We start from the raw sequence: 24,474 nt of genomic DNA, 5'->3' as shown, positions 1-24,474 counted from the left end.
GCCCTAAAATTACACTGGGGTTAAGGCCTGAACATATGAATTTTGAGAGACACAATTATCTATAGCAGCCCCAGATAGATTAGAACAGACATCATAGTAATCTCTGAACAAGGTCAGTTTGCTCCCTTCAGAACCAGGGAAACAGCATACATTTAAATACAACTTAAAAGGAATGAGGAAAAAAAAGATGTCACAATATGCAGCTAAGATTTGTAAGTCAGTTAGTTCTTTACAATAAAAGAAGTATCATACACATTTATAATTTACTGCTTAGGGATTTTAAACTAAAGCCAGCTTCACCTATTCCATTTAAAACAAATGCTTTCTGCTCTTGTTGAACCACGAGGGAAAACAATTAAGGAATATTTTGATTCATATTCTAGGAAACTAGAGAAAGTCAGGGTAAGTAATCCCAGAGAGCCCAATCTCATAAATTGAGAATCTTTCTCTAGAAGACACAAGTTCCTCAGTGCAACCATGGCAGTCTCTGCTTTCAAGCTAATATGTTGTGAGTCATGCTGAGTCCTCTTCCCTTGAGGTTAAAAGTATTTCCTAAACTTTCTTTTTTTTTTTTCCTTATCTTCTCCTCTCCTCCGTTCTCTACCTTCATCCCCTTTACATGTCGATCAACTTAGAAAATAACATTAGCCTTTCCAACTGTTTCAAAATCTTGGTAGATTTTGTGAAGATGCAGGTGTAAGGAATAAAAACTGTTTGGAAATGCTCTTTTAGTTTCTGTAGGATGAAAGTACTTTATCTTGGCAGGTATTTTCAATATGAAATGAGAAGCCCTGCTTGAAAAGCACACCATCACCAGAAAAGAAAGCTCTGTCCTTTTTTCTAGAATTCTTCTACTTCCTATTCAAGTTAGTAAAGATGGTAGGTAGCGGGGGTCATCTACAACTACAAATAACCTGATGTTTAGTTAAGCCAGTAGTTAAAATCGATGTGGAGTCATACTGGATACCAGAAAGCAAGAAAGAACAATACAATAAAACCAGGGAATTTGGATAATTCACCCACTACATATTTTCTTGTTGTTGGGTGCAATTTTGCTTTAGGATAAACTCTTAGACTCAGACCAACTTATTGGTTAAATGTATATTTATTACTAAGTATGCTTAACTACCACTATTACCACAAAGAGGGGCACACACCCAACCGCAATTACAAATTAATTCATGGAAAGGAAAAGGAGGCAGTTATAATTATGTATTCTTTTTAAAGTGCAATAAATTTTCAACAGGCTAATAAAATGAGATCTGACATATAATAACCTACCATCCTGCCATACTCTTAAATCTTAACTGCTCACTATGAATGATGCTAATATTTTACAAAGGTACACAGTAAAATCAGTAATAAGTTATCATCACCTCTTGAAAGAAAACTCTTCATAGTATACACATCTAAAATATTTAATACTTAATTGCTTAAAAATACAATAGGATCTCATGAGCCTAATGTAATTAAAAGAACGTCCATGCTTTTCAATTACACTGTCACATATAATCTGATTAACCACCTTTTGAGGTAGGTTGGGATTATTTTCCACAATTTACAGATATGAAAATTGAGATTTAGAAGGTTTAGATGACTTGCCATGGGCCACTCAGCTAATCAGTGATAAAAGCGGGAGCACTATACAGGTCTCAAGGGTTCCACCGCTCTATTCACTATATGTTTCCTCCAGAATTGTCAATGTTTAGATTTCAGTAAGATCCACAATTGATTTCTCTATGATCACATCAGAAAACCCTTATATAACACAGGTGTCAGGGAGCAAAGATAATACCAGCCTTGTATGCTATCCTTTAAAGTGAAAAAATATATATTCTACTTCACTGAATTGTTTGTTAATTCAAACAACAAATCATTAAACACCTACATATGTGCCAGCCATTGTGCTAGGCTCTATTATACCCAGCTGTATTAGTTTTCTTTGCTGCATGACAAATTATCCCAAAATTTAATGGCTTGAAACAACAAACATGTATTATCTTACAGTTTCTGTGGGCCAGGAATTTGGGAGCACCTTAATGGAGTGGTTCTGGCTCAGGATCTCTCCTAAAGTCAATAAAGATGTTGATGAGGGAGGCAGTCATCTGAAGGCTTGACTAGGACTGGAGCAGCTGCTTCCAAGTTCACTTACATGGCTGTTGTCAAGAGTCTTTGGCTCCTTACTGACTGTTGGCGGGAAGCCTTAATTACTCATAATGTGGGCCTCTCTATAAAGTTGCCTGAGAGTCCTTATGACTTGACAACCATCTTTCCCTAGTAAGAAGTCCCAGAGAGAGAAGAAGAAAAAAACTCATGTAGGTTTTATTTTTTGGCATATGTTTTATAATCTCCTCTAAGAAGTCACACAAGTCTATTCATGAGAACAAGTCACTAAACACAGTCCAAACTCAAGGTGAGAGGAATTAAGTCCCACCGTTTGAAGGAAGAAGCATCAAAGAACTTGTGGACATATTTTAAAACCACTGTATCAGTGAATATAATTTAACTTACAGAATTTAATCAAATTATTATAAAATGATTTGTTAATCTCACTGTAACATTTGGGTATTTAAAGAGAAACTAAGTGTATTGAGAGTGGTGTGTGTGTGTGTGTGTGTGTGTGTGTGTGTGGTTGTTGCTTATTTGTTTCCATTTTGTGTCCCCATTTTTATTTTGCCCTATTAAAAAATTCTACATACAATGCTAAATAAATGCTGACTTGTCCTATCTTGTTCTATCATTAGGAATTGCATTCACTGCTTATAAGAGAAAACCCAAATAACAAAACCTTAAATAGCAAGTATTTATTTTCCCTTACATAACAACAAATCCAGAAATGGGTGGGTCCAAAGCTAAAAAGCTAGCCCTCTAATGCAATCACAAAGCCTGGCACCTCTGGCTTCCTACACTGTTAATACTATGTGGAGCTTTGGTTATTATGGTTGAAATATGGCTGCTCCACCTCCAGCATTGTATCATTGTTCAGTTAAGAAAAAAAAAAAATGGGTACAGGTCCAATGGCTAAAAGGACATTTCTTCCATAAAGCTTTGAGCCTCTCCTAACAATATCCATTTTCATTTTATTGATCAGTCACACAGCCAGCCATGGCTTACAGAAATCTGGAGAAGTAAATATTTTTAACTAGACACACTGTCACCCTGAAAAAAATCAGAGTTCTGCTAGTAAGGAAGAAAGGATTTGGGCTTAAACAACTAGCAGTGTCTACCAACCTGTTCCAAGGAGCCTCACCACACATTATTCTGCTCCACCAAGCTTTGACACACATTATTGAAACACCACACCAGACAGACAAACGTACTGCCCAAGATTTATGTGTGTTTCAAATGGGAGAATTTAGTCATTGAGTCCCATATATAAAGTATATTTTTCAAAGTAACTACAACTTTCTTTTTTCTAGTTGATAACATTGAAGAATTGGCTGACATTAATGTCACATAAGGAAGTTTATCAGAGTTGTTTTTTATATTAAAAATTTGGAAAAAAACCAAATAGCAATAGAATATTGGTTAGACAAATGATAGTACATCCATTTATCTTTTAAAAATGATGTTAAGGGTGCCTGGGTGGCTCAGATGGTTAAGTGTCTGCCTTCGGCTCAGGTCATGATCCCAGGGTCCTGGGATCGAGTCCCGCATCGGGCTTCCTGCTCCTTGGGAGCCTGCTTCTCTCTCTCTCTCTCTCTCTCTCTCTCTGTCTCTCATGAATAAGTAAATAAATCTAAAAAAAATAAAATAAAATAAAATAAAATGATGTTAATCATGATATATTGTTTAGTGAGAAAAGAACTATATCCATAATAAAATCCAGTTTATGAAATATTGTATTTATATGTCTTTATGTGTCTTTTATTCTTTATATCTGGAAGAATATAACATACACTTTAAAAAATGGTTACCTGTAGATTATGGGATTTGGATAAATTTTTGTTGTTGTTGTTTGAATAACTATGTATTGTTTTCATGAAAATAAAAGCTATTTTCAAATACCCAAAATGATGGGAGGGACTTACTTGATCTGGTTTTGTTCGTATCAATAGTGTTTCCTGCCAGTAATTTTCTGAGACCTGCTATGGCTGAACTTATCTTTGGAAGGGTTTCTTATCTTTGCTCAATGGAAAAAACAAAGTTATTCCTTATTCATTAAAAATTTCAATAAAATTAAAATGAGGTAAGGGATCTTGCATTTTTGTTTGTTTTGCTTTCTATTTGGAACACTGTGACCTCTGCAAGGGTCTCCTTTTCCTGTTACAGTGGTTGTGGAAGGGAAGGGGATGACGCTGGGCAATTAACTATACACAAATTAGAAAAGAAAGAAGAGGATATAAGTAAGGATGTAAGGGAGAGAAGTCTGGAGGTATGGGCCAGGAAAAGAGCACTAACCTGAACATCAGGATACTTGCACTTCTAGCTTGGGCCCATCATTTTATCTTTCTGACCTGTTTTCTCAACTGAAAAATAAAAGGTTTAAATAAGAATCATTAGATGTGTTTGGAAGATTCTCTTGGATCTATTAATGGCATATCATGGCAAACTACACTAGAGCTGAATCTAAACAAAGGAAAAAGAACAATAATAACTTACATCATTGTTCATTATTTCTCTCAGGCACATTAAGTAACTTGCCAAGGTTGCACAGCAAATAGGTGGAGGAACCAAGATTCCAGCCCAGAGCCCACACTCCTAAGGGCTATGCTTAAAGGCACTAAAGAACTGACAGAGAGGGGCTTTTAAAAGAAGCTGGATAGTTTTCTCACCCTCAAGCTAAGGCATTGTAGATGATGTTAAAGCCAAGACCTTATCCCCACCTCCTGACTGCTGTTGGGTTGCCTCAGTGGCTCACAGGCTCCTCCCTCTAACCAAAAACACTTTCTGATTCAAAGTCCTTTAGCCAACTAAAAGGAAGATGGTTTTTGGAAAACCTTAAGGAAGGTCTTCCTGTTATTGCCTGACAGAAGCGAAGTAACGACAGACCAAACCACGTGTGATACGGAAGGCTTTGTGGTACCACTGTTTTCAACCCTTTCGGGTTCATGTATCTGGTTACCCAGCACCCGTTTGCATACCTCATCTTGCTGTATTTATTTAGGCCAGAGAGATACTGACTACAGAGTACCCGGGGGGGGAGGGGTAGGGGAGTGGGGGTCAGGAGAAAAAAGAACGGGAAGCAGGCTAGAGGCCAAAAGACTTCTGCAGGGTTAGAGCCTGTCCCTCACACGAAGGTCCTCAGGTACCTCTAGCCTCAGTCCCTGTAGTTTCACTGCTTTAGTTTCTCTTCAAAGTCCGGAAGCTAATGCAAAACCCTACAGCAGAACCAGGAAGGAGAAGGCCAACAGCGAGAAGCCGCAAGTGGGCTGCGACTATTGCTCACAGAACACTCGACTTCCCAGACCGCTTCGCAGAAGGGCGGGGCGTGAGCTTGGCGGCCAATCCCCACGTCCGCACGTCGCCATAGCCCCGCCCCACCCTGCCCCCTCTCGCTCCGCCCTTCCCTGGGGCTGGTGCGGCGGCGGAGACGTCAGCGCTAGGAGACCCCTGGGTGGCGGCTGCGCCGTCGGCGGGCCGCGGCCTGGACACGCTGCGGGGGAAGGGGCGGAGCGAGCGAACGAACGAGCGGGCGGGGGGGGAGGGAGGGTGAGCTGGGTCCGCCTCGGCCGCCGCCAGGGAATGATCTGGGCGGCAGCGGGCGGCCCCAACCAGCGGCTGCGAGCCATTTCTGCGGGTACCGGGAGGAGCTAAGGTTGCCGGTCTCGAGTCGTCCCCCTCTCCGCCCCCCAGGAGGGGCGAGAGGGAGCCGCGGCTGATGTCAGGTACGGCCGGCGGAGGCGCCCTCAGGTTGCGGGTCCAAGGTCTCTGTTCCCCTTGTCCTCACCGCTCGGAGTGTGTGTTTGCGGGAGCGTAGAGGGTGGAACCAAACCTGGGCGCAGCCAAACAGGTGTCTCGGGGTCGCCGCGGGGACCGGGGACTTGCGGGCTCCTGAGGGAGGCGTGGAGCACTCCTGCTCCCGGCGCCTCTGTGAACTGCCATTGGGGCCGTCTGCCCATCGGGCCGCTAGTTTGTTGACGAGTAGCCTACTCTTCGTGGTGGGTTCTTCCTTTCTGCCCCCGGGTGCCCCTCACCTCTTCCTCGAGCCTCTGTCCTCCTTTTCGCGCGGGCGGGCGGCGGCCGTGAGGCGCGGGGCTGCGGCGGGTCGCGTTCTGACCACTTAGAGGTCCTGCCCGCCGGGCCCCCCCGCCCCCGGACCTGTGGGTCAGGCGAGACGCAGGGCTCAGGTGTGGGCATCTTCCGCGAGAGCCGCCGGGCTGCGGGGCAGCCGGAGTGCCGGGCGAGTGGGCGTCTACCACAAATGCCGGGGGACTTCCTCGGGGCTTTCTTGGATCATCAGGTTTGTCTGTGGCTGATTTATTTTTTTAAATTTCACTGCCTCTGGCAGAATGAGCAAGCCAGGTGTGTTTGACTCACTTGCTGCGTAGAGGGGGAAAAGAGTTTTTTTCTCCCCCCCCACCCCCCCGCGAGTGTGATGTGAGTAGTAGGTGCTGACAAGTTGGCCATACAGCTTTGAATTTGGAGAAATTGTATACTCTAACAGAAGAACGTAATTTGGGAATGGGGATTTATTCTTCCCTAGCTCGTACTCTCTTATTTTTAAAAATAATAAACAAGCACCACATGCTCTGGAAAAGTTGATTGGCTTTATAATCTTGTTCTCTAAGTTCGTTATAGATATTGTAGTATATGTTTTTAACGCTTTTCAGTTTGGAAACTATTATGCTAACCATGAATTGATTTCATTATGAATTAGAAAGTTATAAAGGTAGAACTTTAACGCATTAAAGTGAATAATTAGGCCAATGTGATTGGGACAGAAATATGTTCATTTACTAAAAGTTAGGCACAGAATATAGGTAGGTCGGCCTGGGTGCCAGGAAAAAGCGTTGTGCATGATTTCAACTTGTTTAATTTTGGTGTAGGTTTAGACAGTGGGAACCTGAATTTTTAGGAGATATTTAGACAGCTTTCCATACCTTTAGCAGATAAATGTCAAGTGAACCTTATGCACATGATGTTGTGTGTTCTAAGTATTGTATAAAGTAAACTATATGTACTTATTTTCCACTAGCCTTAGTATATATTGATGTGCACCTTAAGTGAATATAAAGTTTCAAGTTACCAAACAGTTAACTCTTTTCACCATATGTTAAGTAAAACAGTGATTTAGTAAGGAAAGTATGACTCATTTAAAATTCTTCATAGGAAAAGAGCATGGTTTTTCAGTATTCGTGGAGAACTATTAAATATCTCTCTTAAATTTGCCTGTAATTTGTGTTTTTCTGTATCTTTTTATTTAGGCTTCCTCATTTAAAAAATATTTTGTGGTTAATACCCATTGAGGGATAGATATGGTTTGTTGTTGTTTTTTTTTAAAGATTTTATTTGACAGAGAGCGAGAGAGGGAACACAAGCAGGGGGAGTGTGAGAGGGAGAAGCAGGCTCCCCACTGAGCAGGGAGCCCGATTTGGCGCTCAATCCCAGGATGCTGGGATCATGACCTGAGTCGAAGGCAGACGCTTAATGACTGAGCCACCCAGGCGCCCCTTGATATGGTTTTTCTTAAATATGCTATTTTGGGGGGCATAGGTTAGTAGTACGTACAATGGATTAATTTTAATTTTCACCCAGTCATAGAAATACAAAACTGTGTCATTTAGGCGTATGCAATTTACTATTTGTATATTGATTTGTGCTAAGATAAAAATTGCATCTTACAGCTTATAAACCTTGTAAACCATGGTAATTTAAAATAGAGTCTCTGTGATGAAATTATTGATCGGAATTCTTGTGACATCGCAGCAGTAAACAAACGTTAAATGGAAAGGGGAAAACTTGATGAAATTAATTTCAGATTCATTTAAAATTTTAAGCTTCCCAATACAACCATGTTACTTTTAGAAGATTTGTTGAGATTGGAATAAAGACACTAGTGTACAAACTGTAACAAGATGGCAAGAAAAGTATGACAAAATTTTTTTGCTCAAAATTTTTTAGGATTAAGGTCATTACTTGAAGGAAGAAAGAAAAGGAAAAAAAAAAGACGTTCTCTAAAAGAGAAGATAGCATTTTATCTGAAATCTAAATGTATATCTAATGTGTACTTAAATTTTCACTTTGCAACTAATTCAAACAGCCAAGGGGAAAATATATACCGGAATGTATAATGTGTGAAAATAAGAAGTGTTCCTTGAAGAAAAAATAAATAAATAAATTGATATTAGTGAAATAGGGACGCATGTAAGAAGGTAGGAGAAACAAACAAACAAAAAAACTGAATAAACTATCTAGAACCTGTAATATGAACTGCCTTGCACATTGAAGGCAGGGAGAGACAAGTTAAGTTGGAGAGATTCTGAAACGGGCAACCTGATTAGTTTACAACTAAAGCTGTATGGCTTTATGGAGGGAAGATAGTGTTGTATAGACAGAGAAAACAGTAGGAATAGGGGAGCCCACTACATTGGGATATTTAGTGAACTATAGATAGTTCACGATTGCTGAAGAGTAAGTAATAAGGCATGGAGTATCGAAATATGAGGCTGAAAATTTGGACAGAGTCTAGGTGAAGGAGAATCTATATATATCATGTTAATTAAAGATGCTTAGTTTTTGTCTTATAGGCAGTAGGGCTCCATGGAGGATTCATGGAGTGACTTGGTCAGCTTTTCATTTCAGATTGGTCGTTCTGGTGGCAGAATGGGGATGAGTTGAGGAGAGATAGCACTTGAGTGAGGGAGACAGATTAAATATTGCAATTGCTTAGGGGAGAGAGGAGGGTCTGAAATAGAGATGATGAATAAATAGATGAATAAATAGAGATGAAATGGAGATGAGAGGATGGATTAAAAAAAATTAGGAAATAAAATTGGCCAGATTTGGTAATTGGATATGGGGTAAGGGGAGTGAGGAGTGTTAGAGAGACACTCTGATTTCTAGTTTAGATAAACAGATGGCTCCTGGTAAAATAGGAACCCATTGGTGAGTAATTTAGATGATTGCCAGTAATTTTAGTTAAGATGAGCATGTAAGAAGGAAATTAAAGGAGGAAGGTAATGAGTCACTTTTGGACATGTTGAATTTGAGATGCCTATAGTCAAGGTGGAAATGTTTAATGTATATGTGAGTCAAACTTCGAGAAGTCTGAAAAGGATCCCCAAGTGTGGGGATTTTAGTGCACTTTGTTTTTCCTAGATTATCTCTATAGATGAAGTAGCCTACCTTTATTTAATTTTTGTGATTATACTATACAGACTGTAGTAGTTTGTCTTAAAAAATAAATCTTTTATCTTACACAGTTTTAATGAATGAAGTTGTGTTATGGAAGAAAATAAAGGAAAAGGGTAAAGTGAAGACTAACAGATATAGCATCATCTCTTTGATTAAAGTAAAAGATGCAAATACACAGAGAAATGGGGAAGAAAACATACTCTTTTCTGTATGTACATATTTTTTATCTATGGTTTCAGTTTTGGTTTTTCATTTGTTTTCTTTACGTTTTTCTGATTTAAAAAGTAGCCACTACACCTTACTAGCAAAAAGTCATAATTGCCAAATATGCAGAGATTTTCCTTATTAGCACATATAGATCATTGTTTTGACAGCTGCAGAGTATTCTGTGGTATGGATGTATCATATTTGTTTATTTAACTAGCTCCTTATCAACAAGCAAACATCTGTGGCAGTGGCTACCATGAATATCTTTGCAGACTTCTATGTTCATGTCCATAGAGAAATTTCTGATGATGAAATGATGGGTCACGTCATACTCATTTAAAAATTTTAAAATATATTGCCAAATTGCCCTTCCAAAAGACAGTAAATATGTATATTGTGAGAAAGAATGCATGAGTGCCAGTTTCTTTTTCCATGTCATTACTGAGTGTTACTAAACATTTTTTGCTAGTATGTTAGGTTAAAAATAGTATTTCTGCATTTGAATTACTTTAATGTGAAATTTGAACATCCTTGGCCATTGTATTTTCTTCTTCTGCAAATCCTTTATTTCATCTGTTTTTATATTAGATTGATCTTTTGTCTTTTTCATTATGATATTTTTTGGCATTTTTTGCTGTACAGATTTTTTTTTTTAACATTTTATACAGAAACATCTCTGAACCAGCAGTTTCACTGCCAGAAGTTTAGCCAATGAATAATTTCATACAATTTTCCTATAGTCATAGCTTCTGAGTTTTGAGGAGATCTCAATTCATGTTATAGAAATATAAAAAGATATTTTCATCTAGTTTTGTTATAATTTCATTTTTTTTAATATTGAAATCTTAGGAACATTTGGAATTTGAAAGAGAAAGGTAGGAATCCAGCTGGCTGATTTTTATCTTCTTCCCAAAAGATTATTTCAGTATTATTACTTGAATAAACCATCTTTTTCTTGATTTGAAATGCTATGTATATTATGTATTAAATTTCCATATGTACTTGTTTTTTTAATAGACTCTTTATTTCAGTCTGGTAAAGACCACCAGGGATATGTATCTTTAGGCTGACAAAGGTTAATTAACTTGCTGCTGTGAGGAAGACCACACACCAGAGGAACTGCCAGCATTTTACTAAATAAAGAAAGGACAGGGTTATTATAGGATTTTGGAGAAGGGTGGAGTTTAGACAAAATTTAAATGAAGCAATATTTGATAGGTTTGAAATACAGCAAGGCTGTGTGTCAAGGGGTTAATTAACATCAGGCCTGGGCTGAGAGGCAAACTCGAAGTCCTGTTTCCTTAGAGACTACACAGTTAAGATAAACGTGGAATGTTGTGTCTGGGAAACCCTATCTGAAACTCTGAGTTGGAAATTAAGGCTGCTGCTGTTTGATGAACGATCCATCATCCATGCAAGAATGGGATGTTCCAGTCTCACTGATACGCTTTCAGATAGCTTAGTTCTGATGGCATGGTTGTAGAGAAAAAAAGTTTCTCAGCATTATGTCTGTAGTATTAATTAAAAGCATTAAAAATGTTTTTTAACTGATTCATAAATAAATTGATATGCCTGTTTGGCCTGAATATCAAATTGTTATAATTACTATACCACTGTTTATTGTAGGTAATATATTTTAATCTCTGGTAGGCTTAATCTACCCTCTAACCTGCAGTGCTCCTTTCAGGAATTTCCCAGTTATACTCATATTTATTTTCCAAACAACATTAAGAATAATTTTTTACTACATTACTTAATTTTTAAAAATCTTGTATTTTAATTGGGTCCATTAGACTTAGTCTACCCCCACACTCCTTTCCAGAATTTCCCAGGTATACTCACATACTTATTTTTACAAATCTTTTGAATGCTTTTACTGAGTTATTTAACTTTCTAAAATCTTCTTGTATTTAAAAATAATAATAAAAATAAAATCTTGTATTTTAGTTTGGATAATGTTACATATGTAGATTAATTTGGAGAATATCAACATTGTTATTCTTTTTTTCCAATTTTTTATTGTAAAATACACAGAAAATTTACCAGTCTAATCATTTTTAAGTGTACATTTCAGTGATACTAAATACATTTATATTGTGCAACTGTTACCACCTTCTATCTCCAGAACTCTTTGTCTTACAAAACTGAAACTCTATACACATTAAACAGTAATTTCCCATTCCCCTCTGGCAACCACCATTCTGCTTTCTGTCTCTCTGATTTTAACTGAGTGTCTCCTGTCTCTGGCAACCCCCAGTGTCTGGCAACCACCATTCTACTTTCTGTCTCTATGGTTTTAACCGAGTATCTCCTGTAAGTGGAATTATATAGTCTTTGTCTTTTTGTGCCTGGCTTACTTCATTTAGCATAATGTCAGAGTTCATCCAAGTTATAGCACACATCAGAATTTCCTTTCTTTTAAAGGCTGAATAATATTCCATTGTATGCACATAACACATTTTGCTTATCCGTTCATCCATTGATGGACAGTTGGATTATTTCCACATTTTAGCTATTGTGAATAATGCTATAAACATGGGTATACAGATAACTCTTTGAGACCCTGCTTCCAATTCTTTTGGTCATATACCCCGAAGTGGAAGTACTAGATCCTATGGTAACTGTAAATTTTTTTTTTTTTTAAAGATTTCATTTATTTATTTGACAGAGAGATAGAACAAGTAGGCAGAGAGGCAGGCAGAGGGAGAGGGAGAAGCAGGCTCCCTGCCGAGCAGGGAGCCCGATGCGGGGCGGTAACTGTAAATTTTTAATTTTTTGTGAACTACCATACTGTTTTCCACAGTGGCAGTACATTTTACGTTTCTGTACATTTTACATTACAATGCACAAGTGTTTGCATTTCTCCACATCCTTGCCAACACTTACCATTTTGATAGTGGCTATCCTAATAGTTGTGAGGTGGTGCTATCTCATTGTAGTTTTGATTAGCATTTCCCTGAATTTCAGTGATGCTGAGCATCTTTTCATCCTCAACATGCTCATGCTTATCAGCCAGTAGTATATCTTGTTTGGAGAAATGTCTTTTCAAGTCCTTTGCCCATTTTACTGGTTTTGTTAAGTTTTAGGAGTTCTTTATATATTCTGGACATTAATCCCCTATCAGATAGATGACTTGCAAATATTTCTTCCATTCTGTGGGTTGCCTTTTTACTTTGTTTATAGTGTTTTTTGATACACAAAATTTTAAAATTTTCATGAAGTCCAATTTGACTAATTTTCTTTTGTTGCTTGTGCCTTTGATGTCCTATCAAAGAAACCATTCCCAATTCCAATATCAGGAAGTTTTCATCTTATGTTTTCTTCTAAGAGTTTTATAGTTTTATATTTAGGTCTTTGATCTATTTTCAGTTGATTTCTGTATATGATGTTAGATAAGGGTCCAGTTTCATTCTTTAGCATGTGGATATCCTGTTTTCCCAGCACCTTTGTTGAAAGATTGTCCTCTGCTCATTGAATGCATGTGGCCAATTTGTTGAAAATATTTTGCCCGTAAATGCATGGGCTTATTTCTGAGCTCTCTACTCTTTTCCATTGGTCTATATGTCTATCTTTATGCCAGTGCCACTGTTTTGATTACTGTAGCCTTTGTAGTAAGTTTTAAAATTAAGAACTGTGAGTCCTCTGGTTTTATTCCTCTTTTTCAAGATTTTTTTTTGTCTCCTTGGGGTCCCTTGACAATTCCATATGAATTTTATGATGGATATTTCTATTTCTGCAAAAAAATCATTAGATTTTGATAGAGATTGCATTAAGTTTGTAGATCACTTTGGGTAGTATTGATATCTTAACAATATTCTTCCAATCCATGAACGTGGGATGTCTTTCCATTTATTTATGTCTTCTCTAATTTCTGTTGAAGATGTAAAAAAATATTTATGTTCTCATGGAACAGTAACAAAAGGTATTCTCACTTTTGATTTTCTGTATCTGAAATTGTGGGAATATTTTTAAAAATAGAATTATAGCTCAAAACAATACAATTTGATTTTAACTTGGTTGTGAACTGTTACATAATTTTTGGAAGGTTATTAATTTGTTTCTTATCCTACATTTTCAGGATTCATAAAATTCCGCGGTCTTTTCTATGCTAAGGTTGTGTAACTGTAATGCTTATAAAATACTTCAGGGTCATTAGGTGATAGCTGTGTGTTAATTTTTTCTATTTCTATCATTTTAATAAATTAGTAATAGAAAATGCTTTTAGTCTTTCTGTCTCAGAATTAATATGTACTTGTATTATACTTCATATGAGTTGAATACACACCAAAGGAAATAATATATAGGTCATATTATATATCTATTTTAAGCTTTTGGGTTAAAGAAGTGTAAAAGCTTCAAATGGTGGAACCATACATGATTTTTTTACTTAGTAAATTAGGTGGTATAAGTATAGATCTCTGTTTGCAAAACTCATTTCAACTCTGTTCCCCCTTTCAGTAAAACAAATACACAAACATTTGAGTGCATTATATAAGCCAGGCAGTGTGTTAGGTGCTAGAGATATAGAGATAAGAGCCATAGCCACTTTTCCTGAGGAACTCATAGTCTAGTGGGAAAAAGATGCACATACTTATTATTATGCAGTATGACATATACATAGTAGGAAGTGTGAGTAAAGGCACAAGGAAACATTCAAGGGAGCGCAGTTAATTTGACCATGGGCAGTAGGGAAGAGTGGTCATGGAAAGTACTGAAACTAAAGTAACCTTGAAAGAATTATGTATCTGCCCAGTAGACGAAATTGGGGAAGGCACACCCAGCAAAAAGAATAGAATGGCCAAAGTCATCCATATGAAAGGTCATGGCAAACTTGGAGAATGGCTGAATGGTCTTTGCAGTAAGGGAGTATGAGAAATAAGAAAGCAGGAAGGTGAACTAGAGCCAGTCTTGGGTACCAAGTAAGCGATATGGATTTGATCTTGGATAGTTTGGCTGTGTCTAAAATTCTAGGTTGGAAATAATTTTTCCTCAGAATTTTGAAGGATTTTATCCATTGCCTTCTAGCTTTCAGTGTTGCTGTTTGAAAGTCTAAAACCATTTAATTCTTGGGGCGCCTCAGTGGCTCAGTTGATTAAGCGTCTGCCTTAGGCTCAGGTCATGATCCCGGGCTCCTGGGATCAAGCCCCGTGTCATGTTGGGCTCCCTGCTCAACGGGGAGTCTGCTTCTCCCCTCTGCCTCTGCCCCTGCCCCTCCCCCTCTGCTCATGCTCTGTCTCTCACTTTCTCTCTCAAGTAATAAAATCTTTTTAAAAAATTAAAATAAAAAAAAACATTTAATTCTTGTCTCTGCCTCTTTCCCTTTCTCTGCAAGCTTGCAGAATGGTTTCTTTGGCCAAATTGTTCTGAAATTACCTGATACTGTATCTTTGTGGGTCTGTTTTTGTTCAGAATATTAGCTGTCATTGGAGCCTTTCAATCTGGAAATGTCTTTGAAGTATTTGATTGTAGATTTCCTTCACTCTTTTTTATCTGTACCGGTAAACTGATCTTTAGTTATCAATTTTCTCTCTTTATTTTCCATCACCTTATCTTTTTGTTTTGCTTACTTTGAGGGTAACTTCCTTAACTTTATCCTGTGGCTGTTCTATTCAGGTTTTTTATTTTCTTACAGTTTAATTTGTTGTGGAGTTCTTTTTGTCCTCATAATTTTTTTAAAGCTATTAACTTATTTCATGAATAAAATGGCATGACATTTTTTAATCTCTCAGGATATCAATGATTGGGATTTTCTTAGTTTTCATCTCATTATATCATCTCTTCCAAGTTGCTTTAAATTTGACTTTGTTGATTTTTTTCTTTCGTATTAGAGGCTTCCCTTAAAATACCTGGTGATTCTTAAGTGGCTATTTATATTTTAGAGTAGATACTAAAAAGCTAATTAAAATTTCTATACGCATTGTTAGGCCGTGCAGTATTCTTCACTATACAATGATTGAACTAGAATGATTGATTGCTGAACCTTTTGGGGATTCCATAGAGTAAAACCAAACCAAGTGATTTTTAACTTTCCAAATCATAAAGTTGCTGTAGCAGATGATGCTAATACTTTGTTCAAGGGCCTGTATCTCCTTTCTGTTCACAGGCTCCTAATGTATATTCATTCCCATTATCTATTTCCTAAGGTTCTTTGTTGCTGGGCTGCCCTCACACTGCCAGAGCCAGTTTTGCCAATGTACAAGCTATGAGAGTGTCTGGAAAGTTTATTTCCTAAGAACAGCCCTTAACCAATGTTTAATTATGTGAGTACAATTCTGAGATGCGGCTTGCATTGCCTCTAAAACTACCCTAGGGGATGGAGCTAAAATTACCTCCCATGGAACTTTGCATGACTTCTTTCCTTCCCTGTCCTACTTCCCTAGAAGTTTTTCCAGGGAATACTTTTTTTTTAATTCTTTAAGATTTTATTTTATTTATTTGCCAGAGAGAGAGAGAGCACGCACAAGCAGGGGAAGCAGCAGACAGAGGGAGAAGCAGGTTCCCCACTGAGCAAAGAGCCTGATGTGGGACTCCCTCCCAGGACCCTGGGATCATGACCTGAACCAAAAGCAGATGCTTAACTGACTGAGCCACCCAGGTGTCCCCAGGGAATATTTTCTAATAAAACACTTCCACACAAAGGCCTCATTTCATGGTTTCCTTTCTGAAGACCCAACTTAAGATAACCATTAATGTTTGGGCTGCATTCCCTTTGATGATGTATTATTTTGGAGTGAGATTAGACTGATTTTTTTTTTTAATTCTATCTATATTTTGGGCTCTGTCAGAGATTGGTATCAAACTTTTACATAAAAGAAGGATTTAAGTTCTGCTTAACTTCCTGAATGATTCATATAGTACAGGAATACCTCAGAAATATTGCGAGTTCAGTTCCAGACCACTGCAGTAAAGCAAATATCACAATAAAGCAAGTCAGATGAATTTTTGGTTTCCCCATGCATATAAAAGTTATGTTTATACTGTAGTGTAGTGTGTTAAGGATGCAGTAGCATTATATCTTAAGAAACAATGTACATACCTTAATTTACCTTATTAAAATATACTTTATTGCTAAAAAATGCTAACCATCATCTGAGCTTTCAGTGAGTCATAATCTTTTTGCTAGTGGTGGGTCTTGCCTTCATGTTGATAGCTGCTGACTGATCAGGGTGGTGGTTGTTGAAGGTTGGAGTGGGGGAGAGTATATATGTGCTGATTTCCACATTTCTCACAGCAAGAAGTTAATAGGAACTATCTAAAATTGAAATAGGTAGTTTTAAAAAAGGGCCTCGGATTGCTTTATATTTTTCATAGTCTTTTTCTTGTCTTTAGAAGGATCATTTAGAGGAGAGGAGTCATATTAAAAATGCTTAGCTGACTTTCAGAGTTCATTTAGATTCATTTAATTTCCGTTTTTTCCTATACATTCAAGTAAATCTAACTTACGTTAAATCTTTAAAATAGCATGAACTAACATTCATTCCAATTCTGTAAAACTACTGTAAAATGGTTAAGAATCTGAATTCTTGATTCATATTGCTAGTGTGACCCTGGGAAGTTTACAAACCTTTCTGTCTGAGTTTGTCTGTAAAATGAGATTGATAGTCCCTCGTTTATGGTTTACAGTTAACCCACATAAAGCTCTTAATACAGGGCTCAACTGTTAGCCACAGTTATCTCCTTCCATTTCTGTTATTTATAAAGATGTTATTCATATCTATAATATTACTAAATGTTAATGATAGTTGTTTCTGAGTGATGGGATTTGGGGTGATTTTTATCTTTTTCACATTGTTCTATATTGCTTGATTTCTTTTTTACAATGAATAACACAAAGCTGTCCCTTAAAAAATAAAGTAAAAAATACAAATTTTAGTTGTCCCAGACCTTCTTTTGCAAATGAAATCTCAATTGTGATGCCTGAAAATCTATATTTTTAAAATGCTCCTCAGATAATTCTGATTACATACCAGGTTTGGAGAACAGTTGGCAATGAGAACTTCCCTCCTCTTAATTTTAATATCTTAGAAGCCCCTGTAATGTGCAACTTAGTTACACAAGGTCTTCCTGTCTGGTCTATTTCAGCACTCTTGTTAAGAATCTGAAGAGTTGAGGGTGCTGATTTTTGTCAAAAATCAGAGTAAGGTTTGGGGTGCGTTGTACCCATTTGAGATGGCTATTTTATCCCAGGAACAAGAAAGAAAAATCAGAGTAAACAGAAATTTAGTCTAAAGGCAAGAGTCTTTGAAATTGGAAGGGTATGGAGTAAAGCAACAGGGATGAGCCAGCATATGTATGTTGATAATGCTCTGGAGGAGGAGGGGTAAGAGGATGGTAGCCGTCCAATAGCATCACAAGATATTTTTTAATTAAAAACAAAATTTTAACATCAGGAAGTCAATTTTCCCTCTGCTCACCCCAGAACAGGTGTGTTGCTAAAAAAGTGCCACCTCAGCTAAGAAAACCGTATCCATAAATATGTCACTAGTTTACTACAAACAATAAATCCTCCATGCTGCAGAAGTAGACTTGTTCTGAAACTCAATGTCTTTTGGAAAATGGTGGGGTGGCAGGTTAGTTTTCATAGTTACTGGAGCTGGATCAGCACTTATTTGATATAGTCACTGTCTCGCAGTCCTTCTCCTTCTCAGTCACAGTGCTCTCTGTGACTGTTGCTTCTGTAGCAGTGGAGAATTCATTTGGACTGTGCCCTTCTGAGACTGTGAAGTGATTGTATCTGGTATTAAGGTGAGGAAAGTCACGGCCAGTACAAAAAGAAAATCAAAACCAGTGTGCTAGAAGGCAGAGTGTCAGAGAATCAGATGTAGGAAATTACGCAGTGTGGCTCTTAGATGATATCTCAGTTTAAGTGTCTGCTAATGTTACCTTAATAGCCTTCCTTCAGGGTTATTGCTTCAGTCTTACTCTGCTAATCTTTTTACATTTACCATAAGAAAATTGGCATTATAATACCTTTCATTCACTTCTCTTGGCTTCATGTTTGCAATTTATGGGATTTTCAAATTACCTCTCTTGTGGGTAAATTCTTAGTAATATACACTCTTACTTTAAAGAATTCCAGGTTCTTGAATAGTTCTCTTCAGCTTTTCTTTCTTATATAATGATTCGGCAATTCTATACATTACTCAGTACTCATCACAATAAGTGTACTCTTAGTCTCCTTTATCTGTTTCACCCATCCCCCCCACCTCTTTTCTGCCAACCACCAATTCTCTGTATTTAAGGCTGTTTCTTGTCTCTTTTTTTCTTTGCTTGTTTTGTTTCTTAAATTACACATATGGGTGAAACCATATGGTATTTGTCTTTCTCTGACTTATTTCATTTAGCATTATACCCTCTAGATCTACCCATGTTGTTGGAAATGGGCAGATCTCATTCTTTTTCACGGCTGAGTAATATTCGTGTGTGTGTGTGTGTCCGTGTGTCCCCGTCCGTCTGTCCATCCCACATCTTCTTTATCTTGTCATCTATGGATGGGCACTTGGGTTGCTTTCATATCTTGGCTATTATAAATAATGCTTCCATATACATAGGGGTGCACATATCTTTTCCTACTAGTATTTTTTATTTTCTTTGGATAAATATCCAGTAAGTGGAATTACTGGATCATATGGTAATTCTATTTTTAATTCCTTGAGGAACATCCATACTATTTTCCACAGTGGCTGCACCAGCAGTATACAAGGGTTCCTTTTTCTCCATATCCTGACCAACACTTGTTATTTCTTGCCTTTTGATTCTGGCCATTCTAACAGGTGTGAGGTGATCTCTCATTGTGGTTTTGACTTGCATTTCCCTGATGATTAATGATGTTTAGCATCTTTTCATGTATCTGTTGACTATTTATATATCTTCTTTGGAAAAATATCCCTTCAGGTCCTCTGCGCATTTTTAATCAGATTATATGGGGTTTTTTGATGTGGAGTTGTAGAAGTTATTTCTATATTTCAGATATTGACCCTTTATCAGATTATATCATTTGCAAATAATCTTCAGGTTTTTAGAGTTTCAAAAGAATCACTTAAACCAGGAGGGATATTTTCCCTGGAATTGCAGATTACACCTTTTGTGTATAAAGATTTCATTAAAAACCAATCTAAGTGGGGAAAAGAAGACAGTAGCAAAGGAGAATTTGAGACCTCCTCTCAGGGAAAATAGCAGCAAGACTGGGTAATCTTGTTTCTGCTTTTCCTCTGGGAAATTTTATATAGGGGAGTTGGTGGGACATACATACTCTTCACCCATGAAGGCCTACCTTTCTGAACCTTAGAATGCAAGTTAAAATAGAGCAAAGGAAGTAAGTAAACAAGTGCCTGCCAGTTTCATGTGGGTAATTTACATCTCCTGTATTACTGAGCAACTTTGCTCACACACTCTCTCCTTTACCTTGGCTTCCCCCTGGGGTCATCCTTCTCAAACTTGAAAACTATTCAAGAGAGAGCCTGAGATCCGAGATAAAAGATGAGCATGGTGTAGTTCCATGACATGACAATTTTACTTATAGATTTGAGGATAAATATATTTGCATTAAATATACATATATTAAACATGTATTAAAAGGGATAAAGTAAAAGTAAAAATACATGAAGGTATTTTTATATAAATTTTTTACTGTAGTATATATTAATACAAAAAAGTATGTAAATCAAAATGTAAAGCTTGGTGAATATCAGGAAGATAAACTATGTAACCACTAATTTATTTTGATAACTGCATACTTTCTTTTTGTAAGTGATCTTTTCCCATTCTTTTGCTCTTAACTTTCTGAATATACTTAATGTGTCTCCTATTAGCAACATGTAGTTGGGTTTATTTTTTTTCTGTAGTCTGGCTGGCCATCTTTATCTTTTACATATATTTGCGTTAAAATCAATCCTATCACTATTCGTTTTCTATTTATTTCATCTATTCTTTATCTACTGCTCTTTTTTCCTTGTCTTTTGATTATTTTATTATTTCATTTTTTTCTGTTTTAGTTATATATTCATTTACTATTTATTGTAATGATTATACTAGCAATTACATTATACATCCTTAGTCTTTTAAAGTTTAACATTAGTACTTTCACCACTTCTGGACAACAAAATGATTTTAGAACACAAACTCTCTGTGTCCTCCTCACAATTTTGTACCACTTATGTCATTTGTTTTAATGATAATAGTAATATCTTGTGGGATATTATATCATACATATTAATTTATATATAATATATACCATATAATATAAAAGAGAAAAAAGGTAAATTTAAGTATTTTGACAGCAAAAAAGAAAAAGAACATGGAAAGCAGGCTTGGGTTCACAGAGGATTCTGATGGGAAGAAGAGGAAATTCTGTGTGTAAATACTGACCTATTTACCCATGCCCCACCTACAATGATTCTCCAACTTATTACTCATCTATTTTATTGAATTGTCCACAAGGTGTGCTTTAGCATCAACTAAAGGGATAAAAGTTAAATATTCTCAGAAATGTTCTCCTATATGGAAGGAATTAACTTTCCCATATGGATCAAAGTTATCAACTTGTTTTTTTGTGTTTTTTTTTTAAGTTATCAAGTTTTTTACTCATGGTATGTATATTTGCTTTATAATTTATAACGTGCTGCTAATTTTTTTCTTACAGAAATACACTTTCGGGAAATGGCCTCTAAATCTTGGCTGAATTTTTTAACCTTCCTTTGTGGATCAGCAATTGGATTTGTTTTATGTTCTCAGCTATTTAGTATTTTGTTGGGAGAACAGGGTGATACCCAGCCTAATATTCTTCATAATGATCCTCATGCTAGGCACTCTGATGATAATGGACAAAATCATCTAGAAGGACAGATGAACTTCAATGCAGATTCTAGCCAACATAAAGGTATGGTTCACTTTATTAAGGAGTAAACAGAAATAGTATTTTTCAGTCTGTGTGTTCTGAGAATTGGAAAAAGCTATTTATGTGAATTTTGTTGTACACAATATTTTTTGATGAAAATGAGCTTAATTCCCAATATTTAATGACAGCTCTTGGTTTGCCTCAGGAAGGAAATTGCTAAAACCCAGATTTATTTAGGGAGTAAGATATTAATTTTGAATTTATTTTTAAATAGAGACAGTTCAGAAACTGTAATTTGGGGGAAGGCAAAACTTTTCAGATTAGATTTTTTTTGAAAATATTTATTTAGTCTGATTTTGTTGTCATGGTTTATATCTGTGTCTTTAGTGTTTTTGCTATTGTCTTGTTTTGGTCTTAGTTTTTGCTTAGTCTTGTTCTAGAGAAACTCAAGAGGTATATATAAATCTCAATTTATATTTTTTCAACTTATATTTTTATCAGTAACTAATATAACTAGTCTTTTCACCTTTTAAGAGGCATAAAAATCTAGGGAGGTAGAAACTAAGGGTATGTTATAATGACTTCATTTTCTTTTGGTTACCTACCTCTAACCGGATGTTCTCAATTGCGTCCCCTACGTGCCAACATTTAAATGTTGGTTTTCTCCAAGTTTCTGTCCTTTAGCTGTCTCTTTGCTTGTGTGATATCATCAATTCCCATAGTTTTGGTTTCCATCTATTCTTTACTGTCTTTATCTTAGCCCAGTTCCAAGATCTCTGCATTCAAAGATCTCTGCAAATGTTATTTATTTGACAATAAAGAATACAGCAGCTTGGAAACAATTGGAATTCTGAGTTGCAGAGGGTCCCTCCATTAAGAATTGTTTCTTTTATCTTTTTGGTAGTAAATACCAAGCAGAGGCTGAGGGATGAAGTGTACTACATCCTGGTTGAGTTATATGAACTAGCAAGCACATGCATACTATTACAAATTATGTCAAGCAGAGGCTGAGGGATGAAGTGTACCACATCCTGGTCGAGTTATATGAACTAGCAAGCACATGCATACTGTTACAAATTATGTCATGTTATATAAATGTTTATATAACTGATTCAGCTCTGAGTAGGTGCTCTGTGTTCTTATCATAGAGCAGTTCGATCACTGGACACTTGCTCTATAGCCTTGCTCTGGATTGTTAAAGGATTGGCGCCATGCTTCTCTACCAGTAGGGTGTGTCAGGTCAGTGCAGGCACATTTATTAGGTCCCTGCTTGTCCTGTGTGATGGTCCACATCTGTCTAAGCTAGAAACTATGAAGTCATGGTAGGTGTTTTCCTTCACTTACCAATCAATCCCATTTGTCGTAAGTTCCAGCATTCTGCCTCTTTACCATTTTTCAAATTTCCTCTCTCAGTTCATTTCCCCTAGTTCAGGCTTTCAGTTATACCCATGTACCTGCACTCAACCAAACTTCACTATACCTTTTGTCCTTTCTTACTGTGTAAAATGTAAAATGAGCTTCTACTCATTTAAAGACCTATTTTCTGCATCATCTCTGTTTTCCCTGATTTTGCTTTATCTCCTCTTCTCTGTTCCAGCCAAGTTCCCGTTTCATTGCTCTGTAGGATTTATCAGCCACTGCTTTCTTTTTCTGCAGCACATTGAACCCTTTTACATACCTCTATTTTAGCATGCCAAGGTCCACTACAAGACTGAGTTCTTCTGTAGCAGGACATGTGTCGTACTCATCTTTTCATCTCCTGAGCCAGCACATGCCTACAAAGTAATTAATGAAGGAATAATTACAGAATGAGAAAGAATATCTACCAGATCCCAGCAGTGGGGAGAAGGTTGTCTTGTTCAAAGTGAAACATTGAGAATTCCTGCATCTACCATTTTCCCTCTGCATCCAGTATTTAGTTTATCTATAGCCAGGAGATTGGGCTCCTCAAGTACATGAAATGTGAATGCTCTCTGACTGAAGGGTGGTGATTCTGTCTGTTTTTGAATTGTGAATTATTGATTTTCAGAAGGACATGAGAATATTTTCGAAAATTCCATGCCCAACCTCACCCAACCATCAGTTAACTAGAAATTTATGCCTCCAGTTGCTAATTTTTCACAGGACAAAGTTTTTGTAACTCACTGGTTGACTTTAACTTTAAGGATATGCTTCCTTAGGATTCTGCCTACAGCATTACTACAAAAAGTGTGGTTTTGTAGACTCATGCTGGTCCACAACTACATAAGTATTGAAAATGGGACTACACAGAAACTTTCAGGGTAATTTAACAGAGTAATTTTGTCTAAATCAAAACATAAGAATTAGGATTTGTATTTTATATTTCTTTTTTTAGTTTTATTTTTCTAGTAATTCATTTTTAGCATATTTATAAAAGTATAGGTCTCTAACTATTAGAAATAAAAATTGATCCTTCACCAAGCACTGATCTAGAATCTTAAAATTGGACTCTTCCTTTAAACCAGTGATACTCAATATGTGATCCTGGCCTGATGGTCTGAATTGTTTGTTACCAGTCTGCACCCAGATAAGGAGCTTGCACCAGGATGTAGCTCATTTAAGCTCACTGCTTAGTTAAGTGAACTTTTTTGGAGGAAGAAGTAATATGTGCTTTATATTCTGGCATGGCTCCCTATTTCTTTACAAAGGAGTACTTTGAAAAACACTGCTCTAGACAATCTTGGAAATACTATTGCTACCTGTTCTGTTTCTGACTGATGGATTTGCATGTTGGAATGAAATATGTTACTATCAAAAGTAACCTCAATGCTGCATTAACTCCTCTTCTTCAAACTGGGGTAGTCATGAGAGCCTTTTTTAAAGCCACCTAAAGATACTTGTATAAATTCGTAATAGTGAATCTTGTGGACTCCAAAATGAATTATTTCAGCAGCATGTCTTTTCTGTCCTTCAGAAGTTTATTTAGAGGTGCAAGAAATTCCTGTCAGTGTTCTGTTGAGAACTAGTTGAAGCTTTCTTTGTCGAATGAAGTGAAAAGCAGATACTGTGTAAGACCATGCTTTATATGTATACCAATCCCCAGGAGAACTTGTTAAAATGCAAATTCAAATCGAGTAGGTCTAGGGTGGGGCCTGAGATGTTGCATTTCTAAC

The 24,474-nt window shown here is 36.8% G+C and overlaps 1 protein-coding gene and 2 long non-coding RNA genes across 13 annotated transcripts in view; 1 reads left to right on the top strand and 2 right to left on the bottom strand.

The window, feature by feature from the left end:
• The window catches only part of LOC115944386 (uncharacterized), a 62,683-nt gene extending 57,255 nt beyond the window's left edge, over nucleotides 1–5,428 (bottom strand). For 7 of the 8 annotated variants that reach the window (XR_014139335.1, XR_014139332.1, XR_014139331.1 and 4 more), the window contains exons 1-2: nucleotides 5,253–5,428; nucleotides 4,402–4,469 (exon numbers count right to left, since the gene is read on the bottom strand). This is a non-coding gene — a long non-coding RNA (uncharacterized LOC115944386). Of the gene's footprint in view, nucleotides 1–3,461; nucleotides 3,740–4,401; nucleotides 4,470–5,252 lie in introns of those variants that run through there. The other variant, XR_004078941.2, reaches the window with a different exon arrangement.
• A 200-nt stretch (nucleotides 5,429–5,628) lies between these two features.
• The window catches only part of C1GALT1 (core 1 synthase, glycoprotein-N-acetylgalactosamine 3-beta-galactosyltransferase 1), a 36,474-nt gene continuing 17,628 nt past the window's right edge, over nucleotides 5,629–24,474 (top strand). The window contains exons 1-2 of one of the 4 annotated variants that reach the window (XM_081800506.1): nucleotides 5,629–5,828; nucleotides 21,146–21,382. In XM_081800506.1, coding sequence (XP_081656632.1) covers nucleotides 5,822–5,828; nucleotides 21,146–21,382 — 244 coding nt within the window. In that variant the 5' untranslated portion in view covers nucleotides 5,629–5,821. Of the gene's footprint in view, nucleotides 5,829–5,856; nucleotides 5,954–6,168; nucleotides 6,404–21,145; nucleotides 21,383–24,474 lie in introns of those variants that run through there. The other 3 variants (XM_006743631.3, XM_031039486.2, XM_031039487.2) reach the window with 3 other exon arrangements.
• LOC115942026 (uncharacterized) overlaps nucleotides 11,509–24,474 on the bottom strand; it is a 49,757-nt gene continuing 36,791 nt past the window's right edge. The window contains exons 3-4 of the long non-coding RNA XR_014139337.1: nucleotides 23,019–23,115; nucleotides 11,509–13,375 (exon numbers count right to left, since the gene is read on the bottom strand). This is a non-coding gene — a long non-coding RNA (uncharacterized LOC115942026). The remainder of the gene's footprint in view (nucleotides 13,376–23,018; nucleotides 23,116–24,474) is intronic.

Source organism: Leptonychotes weddellii, chromosome 12 (assembly GCF_054177405.1).
Source record: "Leptonychotes weddellii isolate Sample4059 chromosome 12, ASM5417740v2, whole genome shotgun sequence".
Classification (NCBI taxonomy): Eukaryota; Metazoa; Chordata; class Mammalia; order Carnivora; family Phocidae; genus Leptonychotes; species Leptonychotes weddellii.
Note: the sequence above shows the minus strand (reverse complement) of the source record. Positions and strands in the feature narration are given on the sequence as shown.